Source organism: Patella vulgata, chromosome 8 (assembly GCF_932274485.2).
Source record: "Patella vulgata chromosome 8, xgPatVulg1.2, whole genome shotgun sequence".
Classification (NCBI taxonomy): Eukaryota; Metazoa; Mollusca; class Gastropoda; family Patellidae; genus Patella; species Patella vulgata.
In genome coordinates, this window is record NC_065886.2 from 42,572,476 (window position 1) to 42,596,270 (window position 23,795).

The 23,795-nt window shown below is 33.9% G+C and overlaps 1 protein-coding gene across 1 annotated transcript in view; it reads right to left on the reverse strand.

Annotated features, from left to right (window-relative positions):
• Positions 1-23,795, reverse strand: part of LOC126830930 (E3 ubiquitin-protein ligase HERC2) — a 91,526-nt gene that overhangs the window by 53,591 nt on the left and 14,140 nt on the right. Inside the window, exons 3-15 of the mRNA XM_050561444.2 lie at positions 19,732-19,849; positions 10,533-10,733; positions 9,292-9,514; positions 7,973-8,239; positions 7,235-7,523; positions 6,487-6,645; positions 5,019-5,371; positions 4,499-4,758; positions 2,867-3,038; positions 2,294-2,567; positions 1,811-2,008; positions 989-1,217; positions 189-328 (exon numbers count right to left, since the gene is read on the reverse strand). Of these exons, the coding sequence (XP_050417401.1) occupies positions 189-328; positions 989-1,217; positions 1,811-2,008; positions 2,294-2,567; positions 2,867-3,038; positions 4,499-4,758; positions 5,019-5,371; positions 6,487-6,645; positions 7,235-7,523; positions 7,973-8,239; positions 9,292-9,514; positions 10,533-10,733; positions 19,732-19,849 (2,883 nt within the window). The remainder of the gene's footprint in view (positions 1-188; positions 329-988; positions 1,218-1,810; positions 2,009-2,293; positions 2,568-2,866; positions 3,039-4,498; positions 4,759-5,018; positions 5,372-6,486; positions 6,646-7,234; positions 7,524-7,972; positions 8,240-9,291; positions 9,515-10,532; positions 10,734-19,731; positions 19,850-23,795) is intronic.

The window sequence follows — 23,795 nt, forward strand, 5'->3', positions numbered from 1 at the left end:
TTCCGAGCAGTTTGAATATACTTTACAATTGATGGTTAAAGAATCTTGACTGTCAGAGAAACAAATCTTTATAAGTGGTTCATTAGGACAGGGAATCTACTATGGGATTTGAATATAAAAATTTCTCATTGTATCAATAGACTCAGATATAAATACAAATTCTAACTGTTTAAAGAAGAATCTGTTACCTTTTTATTTTCTATTTCTTGAATCTCTTTTTTAATGGCTGCTGAAAGAGCTGACTCTAATCCTCCATCTGCCATCAGGCTACTAACTAATAGATCTGTCATAAATCTTTGACCCGAACTCATCACAGTTAAATCTTTACCTGAATATATAGCATTAAATATTGAAACCTAGAAAAGGTAAACGGTGGTTATGAAGTGTAATCGCGAGGTTGGATGGTTAAATTGTGTGCATTGGATCATATAAGGTTTGTTATTGGGTCAAGCGGTGTGGTTTCGATTCCCCACTTGTAGGGTCGTATGTCCAACCTCATGGGTTTTCTCCTCGTCCTCTGGTTTCCTCCCACAGCTAAAGACCCCTACATGCTAGAGATTTATTGTAATATGATTCAAATCAGACGTCAATTACATTTTGTTGTTTAGTACATTAACATTCAATGTATTTGCAGTGAAGTTATTGACCAATCGAACTGTCTGTATTGGTATACAGGGATTCATTTTGTGGTAATTAATGAAATTTTTCAAAATCCAAGCATGATGGGTTTTGTCTGTGACATCTAGGTAGATGTGGGCGTTAAACCCCAGATGAATTGAAATAGTAATCTAATATTAATTAGATTGATCATTTTGAATGAATGAATGAAATGGGGTTTAATGTCCTACTTTTCTGCACCAACTGGGCTAATGAAAATAGGCACACAGTGTGCTATTAGGGCAAGTAAACATAGATATAAAAATTTATCTATACCAGTCCGTTAGGGGTCATTATTGAAACTATTATAATGTGAGTATAAAAATCTTACTTCCTGTTGCTAATAAGGATGATAAAGCTCTGGCTCTCTCTTCTGCTGTAGGTAATAATAATGACCAACCACTCTGTAATGCTGCTTGAGCTGATCTCTGAACTGTTTCTAATACGCCTGAATTACTGGCAAGGGAAACTACTCTCTGTTTTAAACTATTAACCAATGTGCTGCCTGGACCCAGCCCTAAACTATCTCTTGTCTCACTTTGACTCACAGATGCTCTTAGCTAAAATTTAAAAAAGTTTAAAACTAAATCAATGGATTGCATACGATCAAAATATCTGGTTCTCTAGCCAACTTGAAAGATGGCTGGTAGATGACATACATTTGACGAGCATACCCACACCAACAAAGCACCGGTTACTAACACTGATGACAGTTACATTTTCTTTTAATTTACACCAATTTTATCTGAATAATTACTATTCTCAAAATGAAAATTAGTGAATCCAGTGCAACATTAGCTAAATTCCAGTTGTGCATCATATACAAAACATGCTGGATGTAAAATAAGCCTGTGGAACATTTCAAATTTGCTCAATTCTGGAGGCTAAATGTGTGTCACATTATATTTATAGGATTCTAACATAACCTTATATTAAAAGTGTGGTATTTCTAATTCGCCTCAGTTTTGTAAAAAAAAAAAAAATATCTATAGAAGAAATCTATTTCTATTGCCTTTATCTAGATTTATATTGAAGGGTAAAAAACAGGGTTTCCTAAATAGCACTTTTCTGTCTCCCCTTGCACAAATAGGAAGAAAGGATGTATTTTGAGAGTATTTTGTTGTGTACTTATCATGTACTGTGTAATATTTACCTGTAAATTAAGTAGATTAAGACCAGCTACTGCTATACATTCTTTATGTTGTGGAGGTCGTTCACCTTTACTATCCATACCATCACATACCTCACTCAATAACTCATTTAAATGTTCAAAAGTTGATTTAGATACATCCACCACAAACGGTATTCTAGAACTCACTGACCAATGTCCACTAGATGACCATACAAACGTCTGAAAACAAATAATATAACTGGGCATTATATTTTACTACATATTGAGCATACACAAGGATTGAGTATTACAGTTGAATTCTCACTGATAGAACATCATCACATCAGCATTATCAAAACAACAATCTCTGCCACTGGCTCGTATTAATACTTTTGTAATCAAAGCAACATGGTTTAATGATTGGATCGAATAAATCCCCTCCACACCACACCCCCTTTTACAATCCAAAAGATGAATTCTAAGCCAAAATTTGAAAAACACAAATTCAAATAAACTAAGTCTTACCTGAGAAGGACCACAAGATGCACCAACTATATTTTTGCCCTCCACACCAGACATGATGGTTGGTTCATTTACATTATTATCACCGGTATCTCCTAACTGGCCATTTTCATTTTTACCCCAACAAAAGACATCACCATCTTCAGTCACAGCAGCACAATGCATGGAACCAACAGACACATCAACAATTTTTTTGCCAGCTAAAAACTCAATTTGTTTTGGAAGACGAATATGATCTTCTGTTCCATGACCCAATCTATAATTATCACCTTTGCCCCTGTTTTACAAAATCAAAACAACTTTTATAGTAACTATAATAAACAACCTCATTGATTATTAATGTATAATTATTAATTGAGGTTTTATTTTTTTAACAATGGCCAGGAAATTAAATGTTTGTAAATTGGACGCTTTAAACCCGAAACAAGTACAAATTAGATGATGTTTACTAATTTTCAAACAAAGATTTGTTATTGATTGAATGTAAAAGAAATTAAGGCTAAATACACAAGATTAAATGATATCCGAGTTACAGTTTTTGTCTTAAATAAGTTTTGAAAAGAATTTATAACATACCAGGAATAGAGAGCTCCTGATTTTGTTAGTGCTAAACTAAACTGAGCCCCACAGAATACTCGTACAACTTCCTGTCCCATCAAATTCTCTATTAATTTGGGTGTTTTACAGCCATCACTACCACCACGACCTAGTTTACCATAATCACCATCCCCCCACGAATATACAGCACCTGAAATATTTATTACAGGAATAATAAATTCAGTGTCAAATAAATTTGATAACATAAACATTTGTTTGCTCTGCTAATTCATGAAGAATATTTATTACACATATATATCATTAGATTAATATAAATTTTGGAAATAAAAACATAGAAATGATATTTTAAGGGATCTTAACATTTTCTGTAAATATATTTTGCAGTGTTTTTCAAACATTAAATACTGAACAAGCCAACAGTGAGGCTGATGTCCCCCGCCGAAATAGGAAAATAATTAGAGGACACATATAAATTTATCACAAATAAGCGGAACGGACAGACAGACAAACAGACAGACGGACGAACCCATTTTAATAGTTCCCTGCTTTCTTCGAAAGGCGGGGGACAATCAAAGTAGGAGAGTTATTGTTTTCCAAAGTCTCGACCAATCAAATTGTGTATCGCTCTGCTTACCCTGAGCAGAAAATGCTCATTATCAAACTTAGTCAAGGTATTACTGTAATGAAACTATACACCAAGTTTCATCAATCTCACTTAATTAGAACTAAAGTTATCGTGTCCCAAAGCATCAACCAATCAAATTGCTTATCTCTGCTTACCCTAAGCGGAAAATGCTCATCTTCGAACTCCATCAAGGCATTGACCTAATCAACGCATACACCAAGTTTGAACATTCTAGCTCAATTAGGAAGAGAGTTATCGTGCCCCAAAGTATCAACCAATCAAATTGCTTATCTCTGCTTACCCTAAGCGGAAAATGCTCATCTTCGAACTCCATCAAGGCATTGACCTAATAAACACATACACCAAGTTTGAACATTCTAGCTCAATTAAAAGTTATCGTGTCCCAAAGCATCAACCAATCAAATTGCTTATCTCTGCTTACCCTAAGCGGAAAATGCTCATCTTCGAACTCCATCAAGGCATTGACCTAATAAACACATACACCAAGTTTGAACATTCTAGCTCAATTAGGAAGAGAGTTATTGTGTCCCAAAAAGTGTGACGGACAGACAGACGGACAGACAGACGGACAGACAGACAGACAGACAGACGGACAGACAGACGGACGAACCCATTTTAATAGTCCCCTGCTTTCTTCGAAAGGCGGGGGACAATAAATGAAAGATGTTTAATATCTAGCTAATCACTTTCATTACAAGCTATTTTGAGACCAGTGGGCCATATGAATGGTTCTTATTTTATAGAGCCATAAAAATTCCTAAATTTTAACTCTTCCAGCATATTTGTAAACACTAGTTTAGATTTAAAATATTTGACATATTGTCATACATTATGTATTCTTGGTCTTCATTCAAACAGTTTGACTTTTTATATTTTGATAAGGTAGACTTCTGTTCAAGTTAAAGAGTTTAACATACTCTCACAAGTTACAAATTCAATGCAATATAAATAGAATTATAAGCTATCCTAATTATAAAAATGCTGATTCTCGACCATCTGCTTACCCGTTTCTGCTACAGCTAGAGTGTGAGCATCTCCGCTTCCACAAGCTACATCTATTATACGATGTCCTTTGAGAGCTGAGACGATACTAGGGGTGGACTGATCCTCACTGCTACCATGTCCTAGACGTCCATAGTTACCACGTCCCCATGTATATAATTCACCTGTAGCGGTAATAGCGGTACTGTATGTACTACCACATATTATATTGATGATATGTTTACCAGATAAACTAGCTACTACTGTTGGTTCTTCTCGTGATCTGAAAAAATCATCATAAAATCAAATAACTTTAATATGAACATGAAACTTCCCATCTATTCCAATCCTTATTCAGATATTTACTGATTAAAAATACTCTTTTTACATGTAAAACAAAAACAAAACTTATTTCAGCCAAATAACTTTCATTGTCCCATATCGGATAGATTGCTTAAATGGACAAGTGAGCCAGCGCGATATTTATGGAGCCACTTGACTCCTTTGCTAATACAACATGTCAAATGAAACGAAATTACTTACATGTTATCTCCATGACCTAGTCTACCACCATCACCATTCCCCCATGAATACACATCACCTTCACTAGTTAACGCTAGGTAATGTTTACCCTCCGGATGTGCTGAGATCTTTACCACTTCTTTATCTCCAAACCCAGACATGAGCTGCGGAGACTGGTTCTCGGAACTATAATACATATTGAATACTCTTCCAGTCCTTGTTAAAGCTAATAAACATCGTTCGGAACAAGCTATCTGCTGCAAACCACCGGTATCGTTAAAAAAATCAAGGATGTGAGCACAATTTATTTCACCATTTCTGTTCCAACCTAACATACCCCATCCAATTACTTCTTGAGCAGCACTTCTATGAGACTAAAACAATAAAATATATTCATAAGTAAAGCCTCATTATGCCAGAATAAAAGTTAAATATAGAGTTAAAGATCATACACAATCAAAAGTGCTTTTACGAAAAATAATCATTCTGGTTCAAAAACATAAATCTATGACTGCACAAAGCATACATTGATTTCTATTGACTTCACAGCGCTAGTGAGTATATGTTTCTGACACACATAATGACATCCCCAGTATCACCAGTGGTATCATTCCGTTCCACTCCAGTAACCACTGGGACTATTCAAGGGGGAGACACATAGTCAAATTATCCTTCCTTGATAATTAAGCTATTTTTATCGTCCAATCAAAAAATTCCATAAATAGAAAACAAGTGGGTGAAGGGAAATAACTCACATTTTGTTGCAATTAAGATGGCTGTGAAGTTGTTGTAAACTTATTCAAAATATTTTAGGACATCTGTTTGTGTGCATGTCACTTCTATGATATTATATTTCTTGCAAACTTTCTAATAATCAAGCGTACATGCTGCTGTATTGTGGTGAACGTAAACAATGACGCTAAGACTGATATGTAATCTGTTTTTTGACTGGTTCCTACATGGCCAACAAAACCATCAAGGGCAGATAATTTGAATTTCGTGAATAACCCATGAATGGACCCAGGGGTTAGTGGAGTAGAATACAACTATGCCACTGGTGATACCAAGATGACATAATGACTGCAATATATTTTTTTGAACAAACCAGTCGATTCTTCAAGAATTTTGTACCTTTAATATCTAAATATATACCGATAAAAATAATTTACTATCCAGACTCAACATTTACAGATATGTAATGTTTTCCATTTACAGTAGAGGTAATTTAGCTTACACACTACACAGATTTATAGTATCATCTAGTCACAGGGCCCACAGTGAGCCTAGATTAACCTAGAACATGAAGGACCATAGTAAACAGGAGACTACAATGATTAACAGGAATTGTAATTACGTGGGACCCAGACACTGGGTCATCACACATTATACACTATAGTTTTCGTAGGACCCGATCTGGTGACCATAGTAACCGGTAACTAAAGCTTTATTAGCTGTTGATAAAGTCTTAACCACTCCAGTCTATTTTTACCTTTTGACTAGTAGGAGGAAAATAAGGTGCGGCTATTCTATCTAAATGCGACATGATGACTACAGCACTTTGACGCAAATCAACTGATGTATTCTCATCTGCTGGGTAAGATAAAACACGCAGGAAACACTCTGTAGGACTGGCATGGTAAATACCATTCTGCAATAAACAAAGATAGGTTGCCTAGCAATGAAACATATATCCACAGCAGTCCATAAAGAAAGGGAGTATTTACCGGACATTAAAATTGATCAAGGATCATGCACCTTTACTTTAATATCGCCAACCTGATTGAGAAAAAGCCTATGAAAACGAAATGAAATGAAATGGGGTTTAATGTCCTTCTCTGACTGGGTTAATGAAGACAGGTATATGCCATACAGCGTGCTATGAGGGAAATTTTGTCTGGACAGCGGCGCTATGGCCTACTTTTATATCATATTCCAACTGTCAGGGGTTCTCTTACGTGTACGTCAATGTGTACAAAGGTCCTCAGTTTTTCGTTCCAATCCGAACGATAATAGGTTGTCCCTTGCCAGACCCTCCGTCATGCACCAATGACAAGGGGGAACCGTGTCGAAAAATCTTGATAAACTTTCTCTGCCAAAGCAGGGATTGAACACAGGACCCCCAGGTTAGCAAGCCAACGTCCTACTCACTGAGTCTCGACTATAAAAACAAAGATGAATTAATGTTCTTGAAAGTCTTTTTGAGACATCTGCACAAATGGCCCTAATAATGTACATACCTCGTCCCACGATGACATTTCAACAGAACGTAATTTAGGATTGTGAATATTTTCAAATCTTCTCAACAGCGGAATCAAAGGAGCACTATTTAAACTGCTACTGATGCGATTGTCGTAGTCATGGTGACTGTTATTCCATAAATTTAATAATAATAATACTGTAGATAATATTTGACTTAGAGAACCTCTCTGTACAGCTAATTCTAGTAATAATGCCAGGGCTATCTGTTGATCTTGAACTGGTATTTTACTAGAACTACTCCTTGCATTATCACCACCACTAAGATCTCTGAAATCGACACATTTCAAAATTTGAATAAAAAATACAGAATTAACAAAGAAACTATTATAAATAACATTTTTTCATTTGTTGCTAATTTTCTACCAGTATATAATCTTTCTAATGTTTAGCAAATTTAATATAGTTCTTGATTTCTATCCAAATGTGAACATTTTATTTGTTCATGGACTGCATTAATTGGTGTTGAATGAGTTATTATCTCCCTTTTGACACATCTTGAAACTTGAACTTAATGGTAAACCTTATGACCAAAGCACATATACAATATCATACAGCCATTCAATTGCCCTTAATTTTGTCTAGTATAGTGTAAATTAACAAAGTATCTTTACAAGCACAACAGTAAATTTAAGACATGATGAGAAGTGCAACTCCTCCACGTGCATTCAAAGAGAAGAACCCAATAGCTCCAGTGTTATAAAGTGTAGAATTCTTACCCAGCAACAACACCATGTAAAAATTTGGTAGCTCTTTCAACTACCTCTTGCCATACTATGGATACAGAACCTTCTTCAAACATGGTGGCTTCTGGAAGAGATCTCAATGCTTCCAATGATTCTTGTAATAGGTCACTACAGAGGTCAGCATCCTCCCCAGAGCGCCATGCTCTCCGTAGAAAGGCGAAAGCGAAACTGAGAGCAGCTCTTGAGCCGACTCTGGCAAGACCTAATGTTGCTTTCTCTGCTGGTTTCACTGCTGTATGCCTGAAATTACCATTCAAGATACATACAATATGATTCATCCTATTCATAATACACAGAATCAAATCGCAATGCGCTAATTGTGATGCTTGAGACTAAAATTTATTGTGAATTATTCTATAGATTTTCGATCAAATTATTCTATAGATTTTCGATCAAATTATTCATTACAGATTACAGCAGCAGTCAGTTTGCTACACTTTGATCATAATCCTATCTCACTGCCAAATCAGAAACTTTTCAGATATAGTCAAAATATAATTTATATTTGTTTCAGTCTTGACATAAAACACCTGTCACAGACATTGTCAGGCACAAATATCACATAACATATCTTCTATATAAATACAATCAAAGATGTCTATGAGTGTGTTTACCCATCACGCTTTGTCGCAACGATACACCCCCACATATGTGATTATCAAATTAACCAGCATGACCCGTGAATGTTTTAGGCCATCGAATTTGGCCCCCCAGGCCAGAGTGCGTGTGTTTGCATCATGCTTTGTTGCCATGATCCACTCCCACATATGTGGTATCAAATTAAACAGCATGACCCCATGAATGTCTTAGAGCATTGAATTTGGGCCCCAGGCAAATTGGGCCTGGGCCCCGTGTGAAACACGCTTCGTCGGTGCGCTCTACCCCAATAGGTGGTATCAAATAACAAGCATGACCCCGTGAATGTCTTTAGGCCATCGAATTTGGGCCCCATGTGAATTGTGCCCCTGGCAAATTTGGGCCCTGGGTCGAAACTGGGTATTCTGCTAATATATATTAAAATATATACGTTGTGTAATAATTTGTGCCTAACAATGTCTGTGACAGGTGACAGGTACCTTATGTCCAGACCTGTATATATATACATTGTGTGATATTTGTACTTGACAATGTCTGTGACAGGTGCCTTATGTCCAGTCTTGCAAATTGGTAGTCAAATCTTAGACTATGGTAACTACACTGACTTATTGATGAAAGGTATAACGTCTACTGTGAAACGTTCAATGAAAAGTGTTCTTTTCTTTGATGAAACACTTGTTCCCTTATAAACTTACAGTTTTTGTTTTTTGACAGCTGTTGTGCTGTTTTCTTGCCGTTTCTTGACCTGACTTCTTTTTTCGTGTGGATTTTGTCGACATAGTGCTGTAAAATAACGTTCGAGTACAGCTAATCGTTGATGTAATCTGGTGGATGAAAGGGTAGTGGAAGCTGTATACATACATAGCTGTTTATGTTCATGTAATAAAGATGATAAACATTTCTTTAAACTTGGAATATCTGCAAAAACAAATTAAATTTAATATTATCAATAAAATCAACAAGACTCATTCATCTACATCCTGCACCATTTGGAAGGTATACTTGAACAGACAATCTCTGTGTTATTGGTTAATCAACAATCAAATATTACCTAGTAGTGTACATGTCATAAGATTAAGATGTATAGCAATCATCCCAATTACTGCTAAATGTACCTTGTAATAATGGACATTAACTGGTAAACCATCAAAAGTATCCAGAGATTGAAAAGCTACGCTAAGTTCTAGATGTATGTATGAAAACAAAATCTAATAAAGTATCATAATGGTTTCTGAGATGTGTTGTGGATAATATCAAAAACTAAGTCAAATGTGTTTTTATAGAAGCACAAAAATTATTTATAGAATTTATAAATTAGCAAACTACAGGAATAATTTGATAAGTTTCATAAAGATGGGAGCTTTCGTATAACAATTGTATAACAATTAATTTTCGATGGTAAGAAAAAATTCATTAAATTCTATAAATTTCTAATTAGCAAAAGGCACAACTACTATATAGATCGTGTGTCCAAAGTTTCAGTTTGTTTCCATGGAAACACAAAAATGATTAAATCCGAGAAAATCTGAATTAACAAAAGGCACGATTACTATACTATTAATAGGTTGATCAAATGACGAAGAACAAATCTATGTCACAATGAGCAATCTCACAAAGTTTTCAAAAATTCTGTTGTGATCTCTTTCTTATATTACATTCACATGGTTTCACATAAGCATCTACTCTCAAATATTATGCAGCTATGATCAATTTCACTAAATTTTAGTACATTCCATTGAGAAAGTTTTTCTGTATTCTATTCGCAAGCTTTAACAGTTGATCTGAGAATTCAGAATATCTATAAATCAAAAGACAATGATCTCGAAAACATAAAACATGTCTGGCTATCTAACTCTATCAAATACTTTCAATTTGTACATGTAACTTTTATCAATCCTCATTTCTCGGAATACAAAAACATTTGATCAAAAGTTACCTGGTTGTAATCCCCATGTCCATGATTCTATCTGTGGGCCAGACGGCTTTGGTTGTAGTCCCTCCAACATGGACAATATCTTGTCTTGTTCATCCAGTTTCTCACAGGCCTGACAATTACAAGGGTTCGTTGCACTGCAGTAGCCATCACAACAACTGCACACCAGTGACTTCATACCACAATAATACTTGCCGTTTTCTCCTGTAACATACAACCAGAAATCATAGAAAAACATTCTTGACATTTTAAAATCGATACTTAAACATGGCTTCCTTGTTGAACTTTTGGTAGTTTTTATTTTTTAAACCTATAAGTTATGTTTCTGTCACTTGGAATATAACCTGAAATATTTGTTTAAAGGCAATTCATTTTCCACTGCAAATATCACATTCAAAAAGGCAAACATTTACTTTGAGCATGCTCTAATTAGATTTAATGGAAAATTGGAGACGGAATGGATAGTGGAATGTGGTTTATTGTCTTTTAACACAATACTTTGGTCATTTTGAGATAATTTACATCTGCAATGTGTGAGATAGAAGAATTCTGTGGAACCAGCAGTGTTTCCATCTTCTTCGATATCTAAATATCACAGGGTTTTTTACAAGCACGCCAATTGGTCGACCTCAGTGAAAGATGGGCTTCAAATATCGTAGGGTTTAATGTCCTACTGTTCTGCTCCGAGTGGGCTATTGAAGACGGGCTTACACCATACGGTGAACTATGAGGGAAATTTTGCCAGGACAGCGGTGCTATGGCCTACTCTTTTAGGTGCATGCCAATATGTACACAGGACATCTTTCACCACTGTCGGGAAACCACGCTGGAAAATCCTGGGATCGAACCTGCGACCTCCAGACTAGCGAGCAAGCCAGCGTCTTACTCACTTAGCCAATATGGCTCCTCGACTATGACAACCCTGCATTGACTTGGCAGTGCCTACCAGTAATTAAGCAATTATTCAATTACATGATTTTAAGAAGTAAATTGAGAAGAAAACATAAATATTTATAGCAAAGGTACACATGTGTTTGTCGACTGTTTTTTGTAACACAATCAGATCATATTACATTCCAATTACGTCAATGAAAGGAGGAAGAAATCATAAAAATAATTCCTAAATCAACAAATGAAAACTATTTATTACATAATTCCACAAATTAGTTCATTTATCAATCCCATCCAAACCACGGTTTCAGATACAAAAAGATCTTGTAAGGTAAACAATTCTATGTCAATAAGGATGAAAATTTGGCAAAAACCATGAAAATCGATGAGGGTTTCTGTTAGTCTATATCATTCTATTAGTTAGGTAGACTGTAATATTTGCTATTACCTTCATTATTACACTATCTCACAGATTTTTGTTTAACCACAAAAAAGTGTCAAATACCAAGTAAAACCTGTTCTATCTAATAATTAGTAGATTACAATCTGTATCAGGCCAAGACAAAAAAAAAACACCTGTGTTTACGGTTATTTGAATGCCAAAAATAGGGTCATTCGGAAAATCTCGGTTTTCTGGGTTTTTTCTTATTTCGTGGGATTTGTAGCATTTCTAGTACAATTACCGAATACGGTTCTTGAAAATAATAATGTCAGTGTTGGAATTTGTCCACAGAAAACAACAAGAACATGTCATAGGACCTGGGAAATAAAAAAAATGTTTTAGCTTAACACACATTTGTTATCATCTACTATTGGATAATAAATTGTATTACATGTTGCCAAATCCAATAGAATAATCAAATTATGGAGCATCATTTAGATTATTCTATCAATAATAGCCTAAGTCTTCAAAGGTTACATGTACTTGATGTGATCTTTTAGAATCACTCATTTTCAACCGGACTGTACAGCGTATTGTATGCTCATAGCTAGCCCCTCCCCCCCCCCCCCCCCCCCGGATCCATTCACTTGATCTGACATGTGTGTTTGATGTATCTGTGTATATTGTGTCCTGTCCATAAGTTTATTTTGTGTAATTGTTTGCACTTACTATTTACATAATAATATTAAGGGAATTAGCTGATTAGAACAAGGGGGTCACGGTGGCTAAGTGGGTAAGATGCTGGCTCGCTAGCCTGGAGGTCGGGTGTTCGTTCGATCCCTGCATTGGCCGAGAAAGTTCATCTAGATTTTCCGGCGTGGTTCCCCCTTGTCAGTGATGCAGGACCGAGGGCCTGACAAGGACAGCTGTCTAGTAATTCGGATACGACAAAAAAAAAACAAGGTCCTGTGTACAGTTGGAATTCGACATAACCATAGGCCGTAGTGCTGCTATCCAGGCAAAATTTCATTCATAGCACACTAGATGGCGTATGCCCGTCTTCATTAGCACAGCTTGGAGCAGAAACGTAAGACGTTAAACTCCATTCCATTTCATTAGAACAACAAACGGGGCATTCAGGCTATCCAAGAGAAAGTTATGAAATATGCATGCACAAAGATATCTGAAGCCTGCAATTTTAATCTGAAACTTTCAGACTGCTAAGTTAAAAATAAAAGCTTTCTGACAGACAGGTAGTGAGTTTTTTGGGGTTTTTTACTGGTTTCTATTTGCCCCATCTTTAGCTAACTTAACAATCGCCAGCATTATTAAACCAGCTTAATTTAAGCATTTGAATGACAGATTGTTTTAAAAAGAATTGAAGTATTGTCTTGACAATAGATTGTTTATCATTGTAACTACGGTGCTTGTTATTTGAGACTTAGCCTTGATTTGCCATTTTTAAATTAAAGCATTAAATGGTGATGGTGTTTAATCTGTTTAAATACGTACATTCCGATAATCTAGAGAGTTTATTAAAGGCTTGGCATGTGAATAAATGTCTAAATAATAATTTATATAACATGTAAAGGCAAAATAAAAACCTGTATCTTTAAATAATAATTAAAAGAATCATTTATAATTAATTGTTGAGAGAGGATGAACGAATTGTGATGCCACAAGTAAGAATCCTCTGAATGGTAAACAGGAATTATTGGCATCATTCTGTGTTTATATTGAAATATGAGGATGGCAATTAACGTTTGTCATTCTTTAGTACATGTTCATGATTGATTTAACATCTGTCTGTAAATTTACGATATCACCAACAAAATCTGACGTCAACATACATGTACATTATTAGTTTAGATGCTGACGTCATAAAAAGAACTAGTTCAATAAAAATAGAAAAACAATTCTCAGGTTTCTACTACTGGAGAACTTCTGTACTGCCAACTTGCTGTCATGAATTTGCAAAAGAATTTGACAAAGAAAAGCATGGGTAAAAAAAGATAGGTTACCAGACTGAATTGTTCAAACGGTTCACAAAAGTGGCTGCATTGTGAATCTTTAAGTTTCATGTTAATAAATTTGATGTACATGTACTGTTGGTGTTTCCCTATCTCACAGCAAAGCCAATCTGTAGTGAAGGTTAAAAATTTGGGACCAAATACTGTCACAATATTTCAAATAATATGTACATGTACACTGTAGATCATGTACATGTAGTCGAACCTAAAAATTCATTCTAACTGAAAATATAATTTTATTACCAGTAATTATAAGTAAGTTCAGAATAAATAAAATAATGAAGAAGAATGTCATTTGTAATTAGCTCATGCAGTTCTAAGTGTCTCTGGTGCATTTATCTCTCTGTAGGTGTCATATTGGCTATAATAATAATATCTTTTAAAGAACAATGGAAAAGAAATCCTTACAAAGAGTCAGAAAGAAATGGGTCCATTTCCAGGATTGATGATATGGTACAATATCATTTCAATTAATGTTATATTTATAATTTGAACAACAAATTTATTGTTCCTCATTACAGTCATTGGATAAAACCAATGGAGATGTAATTAGAACCTCAGACATCAAAAGAATATATTTTTATGGTTTCTACACCAATAAATAGGTATGATACTGTCTATGTATGTTGAATGTTCTATAAAAATATCGGGTACTGATGTATAGATGAACTACAGGTGGCAACCAGTTTCTAGTAACAGGTATCTAACAACTATAAACAAATAATATGGTTTTATCATATCATTGTCTAGATGTTCACACTTCTCTACTTTATAGTTTATACGAAGATCAAGGGTTCTAACAACATTTCTATAATTCATTTCCTACATCTTATACTTCTATTAACAGCCTTTCTAAACATACATTCCAGGAAACAAAACAATACCACCATGTCACAAGTGATCAGATAAAAAAAATCAAAAATTTTCAAAAACATCAGATCATCATTTAAGCCTATAATTAACTTTTAAGGGGCTAACAAGATTTCATAACAAAGGGGAATAACTTTGAAAGTTATTAATGAAAATTTTAGAAAATGAATACGTTTTTTTTCTCTCCCACAGTACAGACAACCAGTATAAATTGCAGAAAGATTTGATCATCCTTTAAGGCACCATGTATAAAAATTTTGTAACAAAGGGAAATAACTCTGGGAAATCGCTGAAAATCAATAAGCTTTTTCATTTTAATGGGATAGACTGTGCCTTTGAACTCCACTCGGACTGCTATTTTAAACTCTTTGAGTATAGAGTTAAAATGGGACGTATTCCATTTAGCTGCCTGTGTGCAAAATTAAAGATACCATTTAAATCTACAGATCCACTGGTGTGATACAAATATGCTAAATTCTAGACTCTCTGAAAACTGTAGTTGTTTAGTTGCTGTTAAAGATCAGAATTAAGTTTCAAGTTGAAGTCTATTTTAAATATGACATGATTTATTTTCATGGTTAAAGTGATAAAACCTTTTAAGCTTATTTAACATTCCTATTTATAGATATTCATTGTTATAGCTAGTTGACATATTTTAGAAAAAAAAAGAAAATTCACTTTAAAATCTGCAAATTCATTTTTCTAAGTTTACCACTGTTTCTGAGGATATGTAACTGAAGCCAATTAATCATAAACAAATGTTTTAAGACATCTACATAAATGATTCTACAATCTATATGTAGGTTTTTTTGTTACTTACTTTTATAGACCCACCACCCCCACCCCAGATCTTTGAAAATTTCCTTGCTACATGTATGTGTAAATTTTGAATTGATATTATGAATATCTCCCATTTGATTTGGATGAAATTTATCTTAAACTCCAAATTTTGTTTGCTGGGATCTTTAAAAAAACACAATATTCTGGTTTTTAAATAGCTATCATTTGTCTTCATTAAAATCATAGTCTATTAGCCTTTGTTTAAACTTCATTATCCTAATTCATCTGTTTTTGGCACACAAACCCAGTTTCATTATCCTGTATCTATTGTTGAGAATGTCAAAAGTTCTTGGGTTGTTTATATTGTTCAACTAGTTTAGAACTACTCCAAACTATCTTGTAGTAACTTTTAGCAATTAATCACCTGAGCTACAAGTACTTATAATATACAAGTTGATGTGAGTTGTGGGTGGGCCTCCTACTGAGATCTATTAATACTTAACAAAACCCAGATTTGTGTGTTGACTGAGAATAGCTGGTTGCAGTACTGTACTTGCTGATGCAGTAAAATGAAATGAAATGGTGTTTTAACGTCCTACCTTTCTCTACCGATTGGGATCATGGAGATGGGACTTGCTGATGCAAAGATGTACAAATTCTTTTTAACATTTCAATAAATCTTGTATGAATTTTTTATGAATCTTTCAACCATTAATCAACTCGAAGTACAACAGAATGAAATTTATCATCACTAAAAAAATATGTGAATAATATTTGTCACTTTTTGTTATCTGCTTTATTTCATTCGGGAAACTTCTTAACACTTCAAACAAGTGTTTTATAAAGAGATTGCTTTATATTAATTGTCATAGAATTATTAACTAAATTACAATAAGTTAGCGTAAACGGTAGTCTAAATCTGCTCAGGGGAGTGCAGCAGGTTCACACAGATTATATCGGAACAAACTTAACTGCTCAGGCAGCAATTGTCAGAAGTTATAGTAAATTATAAGTATACATGTGCATATTTCTCTTGTCAATTTCCACAAAATGTATTGAAATGTTCATGTCTCGAGTCGGCAATTAAAGCTGACCTGTACAGATGGGAAAGATACATTCTCATAGGAAAAATAGCCTTCATGGAAGACAGGTTTGATTTTAAACCAATTTATTTTCCCCACATTTATGTTTATGTCGGTAAAGTTGTGATAGCTTAACAACCACTTGTGTTTTAACACATCTTGTACAGCAGTAAATTTATGCTAGCTTAACCACTTAAAACCAACTTAAGCATCTGAACTAATGTAAAGCAGCAAAGCAGTGTTTTCTTTCAATACTCCTTCGTTATGATTATATAAGAAAAATATACTTTACTATGCAATATGAAGACAAGTCAAAACTAATCTGTCCTTTAAACTATCTTCCGAAACTCATTTTCAAACCAACCAAAAACTACTGCTTATAACTATGAGATCGTCCAACTCACCAAAGAACTTAAATAGTTCATAGATTTTAACATTATTTTGGTAGTTTCAGGTTCTAGAGGGAGCTGTAATTTTGGGCAGACCATGGGCTGTAAGCGCACGTTGATCCAATAACAAGTCCAACATCAATTGGTCAATAATATAATATATAATTTCTTTCATCGTACACACAGAATAACATATAATTATTCCTATCTGTGAAATATTAAATGGCTTCAGAAGATTTTGATACCCGATAATGTCATTGGTTTTTACTACTTTGGTGGTTAGGGTACTACAGTCTCTTGGCTTCAAAACCTGGCATAATGCCTGTGGGATTAATAAGGAAATCCCTAGTCAATACATCAATGTGCATGCAGAAGTACATGTACCGGTACAATGTCAAATATAAAATATGATGGAATAAGAATCACTAGAAATAATGAGAATTATAATGAAAATCTGAAGGTCTTCCACATATAGGCCCCAGGCTACTAGATATACATTGTACACTGGTTCCGATTCCTGTTAACAACAATATATTGTACAAAGGTACAATAAAAAGAAGATAGTTATTTTTCTATTTCTGCTTTGAAATGTCAATAAACTGCCACATGTACACCTGGTAATATGTAGTACATTATTACTTTGTCTATTAATATACTTTTCTTTACAATTAGATTCAGTTTTGTTTCTTTCTTCGTTTTCTGGTACCAACAGAAAGCATTCATCAAAATTTCATTATATCACGTACATGTAACACATTTCAAGGATCATATAATTTGATGTAATTTCCAAGTTTCAACAGTTTAACTGGCATATTGAATCTATTAATAAAATTAAATAAGGTTTGACATCCTACTGTTCTGCAGCGACTGGGATAATAAAGACAGATGTGCAATATGCCCTTCTCAAGGTTTTTTTCTGTGCATGCCAAAGTGTCACAGGACCTTTTTTTGGTCCTATCCGAATGACTAGACACTGTCATTGTCAGGCCCTTAATAACAATAAACTGTTTCAATGGCATTTTACAAATGAACTGGATATTCACAGGACAAAATTATATGGAATATAATTATTAGCCACATCTCAACAAGGATTCTACACAATGTCTAAGAAGATGAATCAAAATGATTAAGTAGCAATGGTGATTTAATATGCCAGTCCCAGAAAATCTTTATGCTGTGGAACATTAATTGTACAATGGTATGATCTTTAATCATAATTTCATAGTTTATTCATGAAGGAAGAAAATACTTTATACATCAAAATCCCTCAGACATCAGTGGCATATCTTGCACTGTTTATTAATGATTATTCTCAAAGGAAATAGACTATAAAAAGATCGCTGGGATCAAACCAGACATGATTCTAATATTTACTGTAGTGTATGTAGGTATAAATTTAGCTATATTATCAATATCTATATAAACCATTAAATTTTAAATTGTCTAAGTTATGAGGATATACAAAAACGATTACATTATCAAAGCATTAAATCAAAACACATTCAAAGAAAATACACTTCACAAGTTAATGGCATAATCCCAATGTTTTGGGGTGTGTCTGTGTTAAAAATATGCTCTAAAAAAATGTGTTTTACGTCACATGGTGTCAGAAGTGGGATGATAGATCAAGGTAATCAACCAAGAGAAATATGTTTCTTGAAACAAAAATAAGAGCAGTTTCTGTAAACCAAGATGCAAAGAAAGCTGAAAATAAGATGTACTAACTGCATCGTTTCTGTACTGGCGCAGGTCAAATTTAAATACTCTAGCAGAAATAGAATTCGTTCTACAATATGGATAGGTAAATTTGACACCATTTAGAACTCTTTAGAAGCTATAATAGGAACTTTTGAAGAATAGCAAATCCAGATGAAATGAAATGGGGTTTAACATCCTACTGTTCTGCACCAAGACAGGCATACTGTATACCATTTTGCCCCGAACGACTAGATTTTGTGACTTGCAAGGTCGTGGGCCCTGTCACATTGACCAGGGGAACCACAACCAAAACAAACAATTTCATTGGATAATTTGAATAGACAGTGACATACAGATGACATCATGGGGGTCAGTCTAAATTACAGTTGTTTGTAATGGACACATATTTTTGTCAGAGTAAAACACAAACACTACATGTATATTACATGTACGTTGACCCCCAAGAGGGTGTACTAATTAGCTGATTCTAGGGTAAATACAGTATCAGTAAGTACTCTAATTGCACCAAGCATCTTTTAAAAAAGACCATCTGTTTTAATGATAATATAAGTCGGTCAGTAAGGTATTTGACTAATCATTCATATACATCTTTTACACGGTTTTAACTTCTACTAATATTCACCTGTCATAAATCTCTAGACTTAAGAGAAAAACCTGAAACCAGGTAAGCTTTAAAACAGACAGAAGAATGAACAATGAGTCACTGAGATTAGTTCTGGTGAACTTCTAAGTTGCCATATTCTTTATTTGTAAGATGCTCTAGTGAACCCAACACTTCTATGGAAAATAATTACTGTATTTACTTAGCTCAAACATAGCTCTGATTAAAAAAAATATAGTAATTGTTTTCCATGGAACTGTTGTGTTTATTTTAATGTGATCAATTACTAAAAATGTTGTTTAAAGAGTACTTTTAGTGAACTCTAGGGTTGAACAAAATTTATTTAGAATACAAGAAGTGCTCCCATTTCTTTCAGTGGATCACCATTAGCAAGGCGCACATGTACCTTTCTTTTTGTGCAGTGTGGAAGGTCGAAAAATACTGTGAAAGATTTTTACCTTTTTTGGCGAGGGCTCCAGCACTGTTGAATATTCCGTCGTTACTGCTAACGGCTACTTCTCCATCTGTTATCAATTCTTTCCATAATCGACCAACCCCCTCTCGGGTAAACGCAGTCTGAAAAAAAACAGAAAAAAACAATATACAAATATACTTCCCTTTAATAATAAATCTGACTTGATTAAGACAAGTTTGTTTTAGAAGTTATAGCATTATTTATTGCAGTAGATGTCAAGTAAATAATATAAAGGTATTTTCTGTTTGAAGCGATTTTCTGTTAGATCTCCTGAAAAAGAATTAAGATGAATATTTAAGACAACCCTTAATGAGAGTTGATCTTAAATAATAACTACATCAGTGCAAACAATAACAGTTATCATTATTCTCAACTCAAAGTTTCTCTTGATTCAATTATTCATTCAATACACATATGTACAATGATATTACTATGAAATTTTATTACTATTCCCACCTAGATGTTTATCCTTTAGGAGAATTATTTCATCAACAGACACAAGAATATTTCAATGCAATTTATTACTGTTCTCAACTCAAAGAAATAAAAGTACATAGTAATTAGCATGTACAGTATTAACATCTGTTAAAGAACAGTTAAACTTAAAGTAGCTAAGTCTCTAACTCAATATCATCCAAAATCTTCAACATTGAAAACAAAAAATTATTTGTCAATTTAAATCAACATTGATGCTGTGATCTTAGCTTACTGGAAAAAGATGGGCTTCTGATATCCAATATTTAAGACAAAATAAACATTTTACCATTGGTACACGAATCGTGTACCATAATGCGTTTCAGCCCCAAATCTAGCAAGAGACTCGAGGAACGAGGCTAGACATATTGCACCAAACCAAACGGCGTATGTAGTCTGGAATAACCAGGCGCTAGAAATTTGCATTCGATTGAGACTGCTGGCTTATTTCGCGGAACATAACTAATTTGGATTAGAGTAAAAACGGAAACCATTGAATACATCAGTATCATATGAGTTGCAACCCACTTGTGTCAATTTGTAGGTCCCAAATGTTAGCGATTTAGCTCCTTTAACTGAATCATTGTATTAACAGGGTTCTAATATGTTTGAGTCCATTCAGCACTATAAAATTATGTCAAGGCTTTCTCAGTACAACAATGGGTGCAATTGTATTATAATGATACAGAAGAAAACATTATTTGCTGCCAAGTTCAGAAAAACAATAGTCTAAAAAATAACAATGGATGTTTATATGACAACCATGAGTTGACGGATGAACTTTGTTTTCAAGTTTTTCTTGTGGTTTAAAGGGGCAGTACCAGATTTTTATATATTTACCTTGTCTGAAATTTTCAAATCAAAGTATATGTATTGCACTGTTGGGAAATGTCTAAATTTATATATCAGACATTCTTCAAATACATGTTTATGAGTGATTTGGTAACCATGATAACTTAAAAAGTGTGACTTCAGCAAGCACTTACATAGCATGAAATTTTGAAGCTTATGGACAACCCTGCATGGAAACTGAATGTTTGAAAGAGTACCAGGAACCTTCAGATAGTTGCACAGGAATAAAATAAAGTTTTGAAATAGACCTTGACCCCAAATAAACCAGATTAATTCTCTGAAATATATATCTGGAATGGCTCAACAAAACATTTAATGAGTATTTCTTACAGATCAGTTCATCTCAATTTCATTAATTAAGAATATTGGGTGCATGCATATATTTTGAATTAACCATTTAAGCAAGTTTTTATCATTTATTTGGGCACATGATTGTTTATCCAAAGCCAACTCAAAATAACAAGTGTTGAGCCAATATAAATATGGGTAGTAGAAATAGATCTTTAACTTGATATTGTTGATGTATAGATTATAGTAATATTAATAATTCTCTCATTACAAGTGCTGCTGGTATAGTTCCAAACACAAATAGTTCACCAAGTTAGGAAAGATAATAAATATATCAAAATATGAATGAATTTCTGAATTTATCTTACATATATGTCCAAAAAAAAAAGTACACCCTAAACCATCATATTATGTCTACTGAATACATCAAGGTATACAATTTATAGCATTCTATTTCATTGGGCCATGGTTGCCTTCTTTGGCATAATCATTTTATTTTTCTATTAAAGACTTCAACCATAAACACACAAAAGCTGTCTTAGGTTTAGGGAGGAAACAGATTCCTTTAATATCAATTTAAATAATTTTAAAATTTGTTCCCTGGCAAATGTAAATCCTGCATAAGCCATTGAATGAGTCACTATTTCAAAAGACAATTTAACACTTCTGATTTATTGAAAGCCTAACCCTGTAATATAAAGTTCAAGGTAGAGGTATAATTTAAGGTATTTAGTAGAAAGCTGACCAACATCTTGAAGGTCAGATGATATATTGGTTATTTTGACACCTGACTAACTACTGTATCAATATAAACAACACTTGTATATACAACAATCCACGGAACACAATAAACTATCAACACCCAATTGTCATATCCTATTTATTAAAGAAGAAAAGAGTGGTTAAGAAATTAGATACATGTATCTTAATTAGATTGGATAAGATTTTAACATTTCATCAACAAAATACTTTGATCATTTCAAGACTAAATTAGTTATTTTTTCTACGTTGGTGATTGCAATGCTTTTAATGAGAATTTTGTCATGGCAGCGACATTTCAGATTGTTCATCATAGGAGGACAGTTTCTCCTTATTTGTGGTGCAAGACAGAGGTCTTGGCAGGATACAGCGTCTAGTTGATGTGTATGTAAAATTTAAGAACCCTTGACATTTGTAATTCAAAATTGTAGGCTAGTGCTGTAGCACACTTGTCCTGACAAAATAACCCTCATAACACACTACCTGTCTTTATTAACCTGGATGATGCAGACAGAAGTACACTGACCGACAAGTGGAAAATTGCAAAGTTGTTCTTGGCCCACGCTTGGATGTTCTCTTCAAGTTTTCAGTTGCTTTTGAGACTTGGAAGACTGTCTTGGTGTAAAACGAAATTAGTACTTCAATGAACAGCGAAATTTGTGACTAGCGAACTAAGTAACAATGTGCAACAAGATGTAACCCATGTGTTGTATGTCAGTACTGTCTGTTGAATATTGACCTTCAGTACCTACCTTCTGTCTAACTTACATGTACCAGTAATTCTGGTATTAACTTTTTATTGGTAATAAATCCGGCAGTTCTACACCAAGTTATATTGACAATGAAACTAGCTCTACACAGCGCATTTTCACAGCAATGGTCTTATTTTAACCAAACTTATCTAAAACCTTTGAAAATTTATGATTTGGTATTTGGTAAATACGGAAGTGAAATTAACTGAAATGGGTTTAATGTCCAACTTTTTAGCTCCAAAATACAGAATTAAGTTTGTATAACTTAGACAATTTTTGTTTGTAAATAAAATGTAATTGCACATACATTGTAACACCTTAAATTAAGTCAAAAAAATAAAAAGCATGTATTCCAGAATACTGGTAAATAAAACATTTTGTGAATGGCCCCTAGCCATGCTTATTAAACGATGCCAAAAAAACTAGACAAGAATGACAATACACAGAGTAGCAGAAGTGGAATTGGTATGAGAAATGTCAATGTTCAGGAAGCCTATACAGGACATGTGGTATCAGTTTTTTGGTACCACAGCCAATAGCTAGAGTATACAAATACTCTGGCGTTAAGCTTACTATAACAAATAGATCTTTCTCACCGATATGAGTCATGATACATTAATAAATTAAACTACGTCTGCTATCATACATGCAGATCTAGTTCATGATTTGATGCCGAATACGATAAGCATATTAGTATTAATTAACCATCTCTTAATTACAACATACTGGCAAACAGTCTGGCTTGTTTATTTATAAAACACTGTAAGACAGAACACTATAAAGCTGGCCAGAAATTTGGTTTTATTATATAATGGTAGAGAATTTTATTGTCCATTACAAATGGTCTATTCAAAGCGCTCAACATTATTTATATAAGCTAAATTGTATTTTTCTAAAAGCTGTGTTAATATTAAAAATAGTA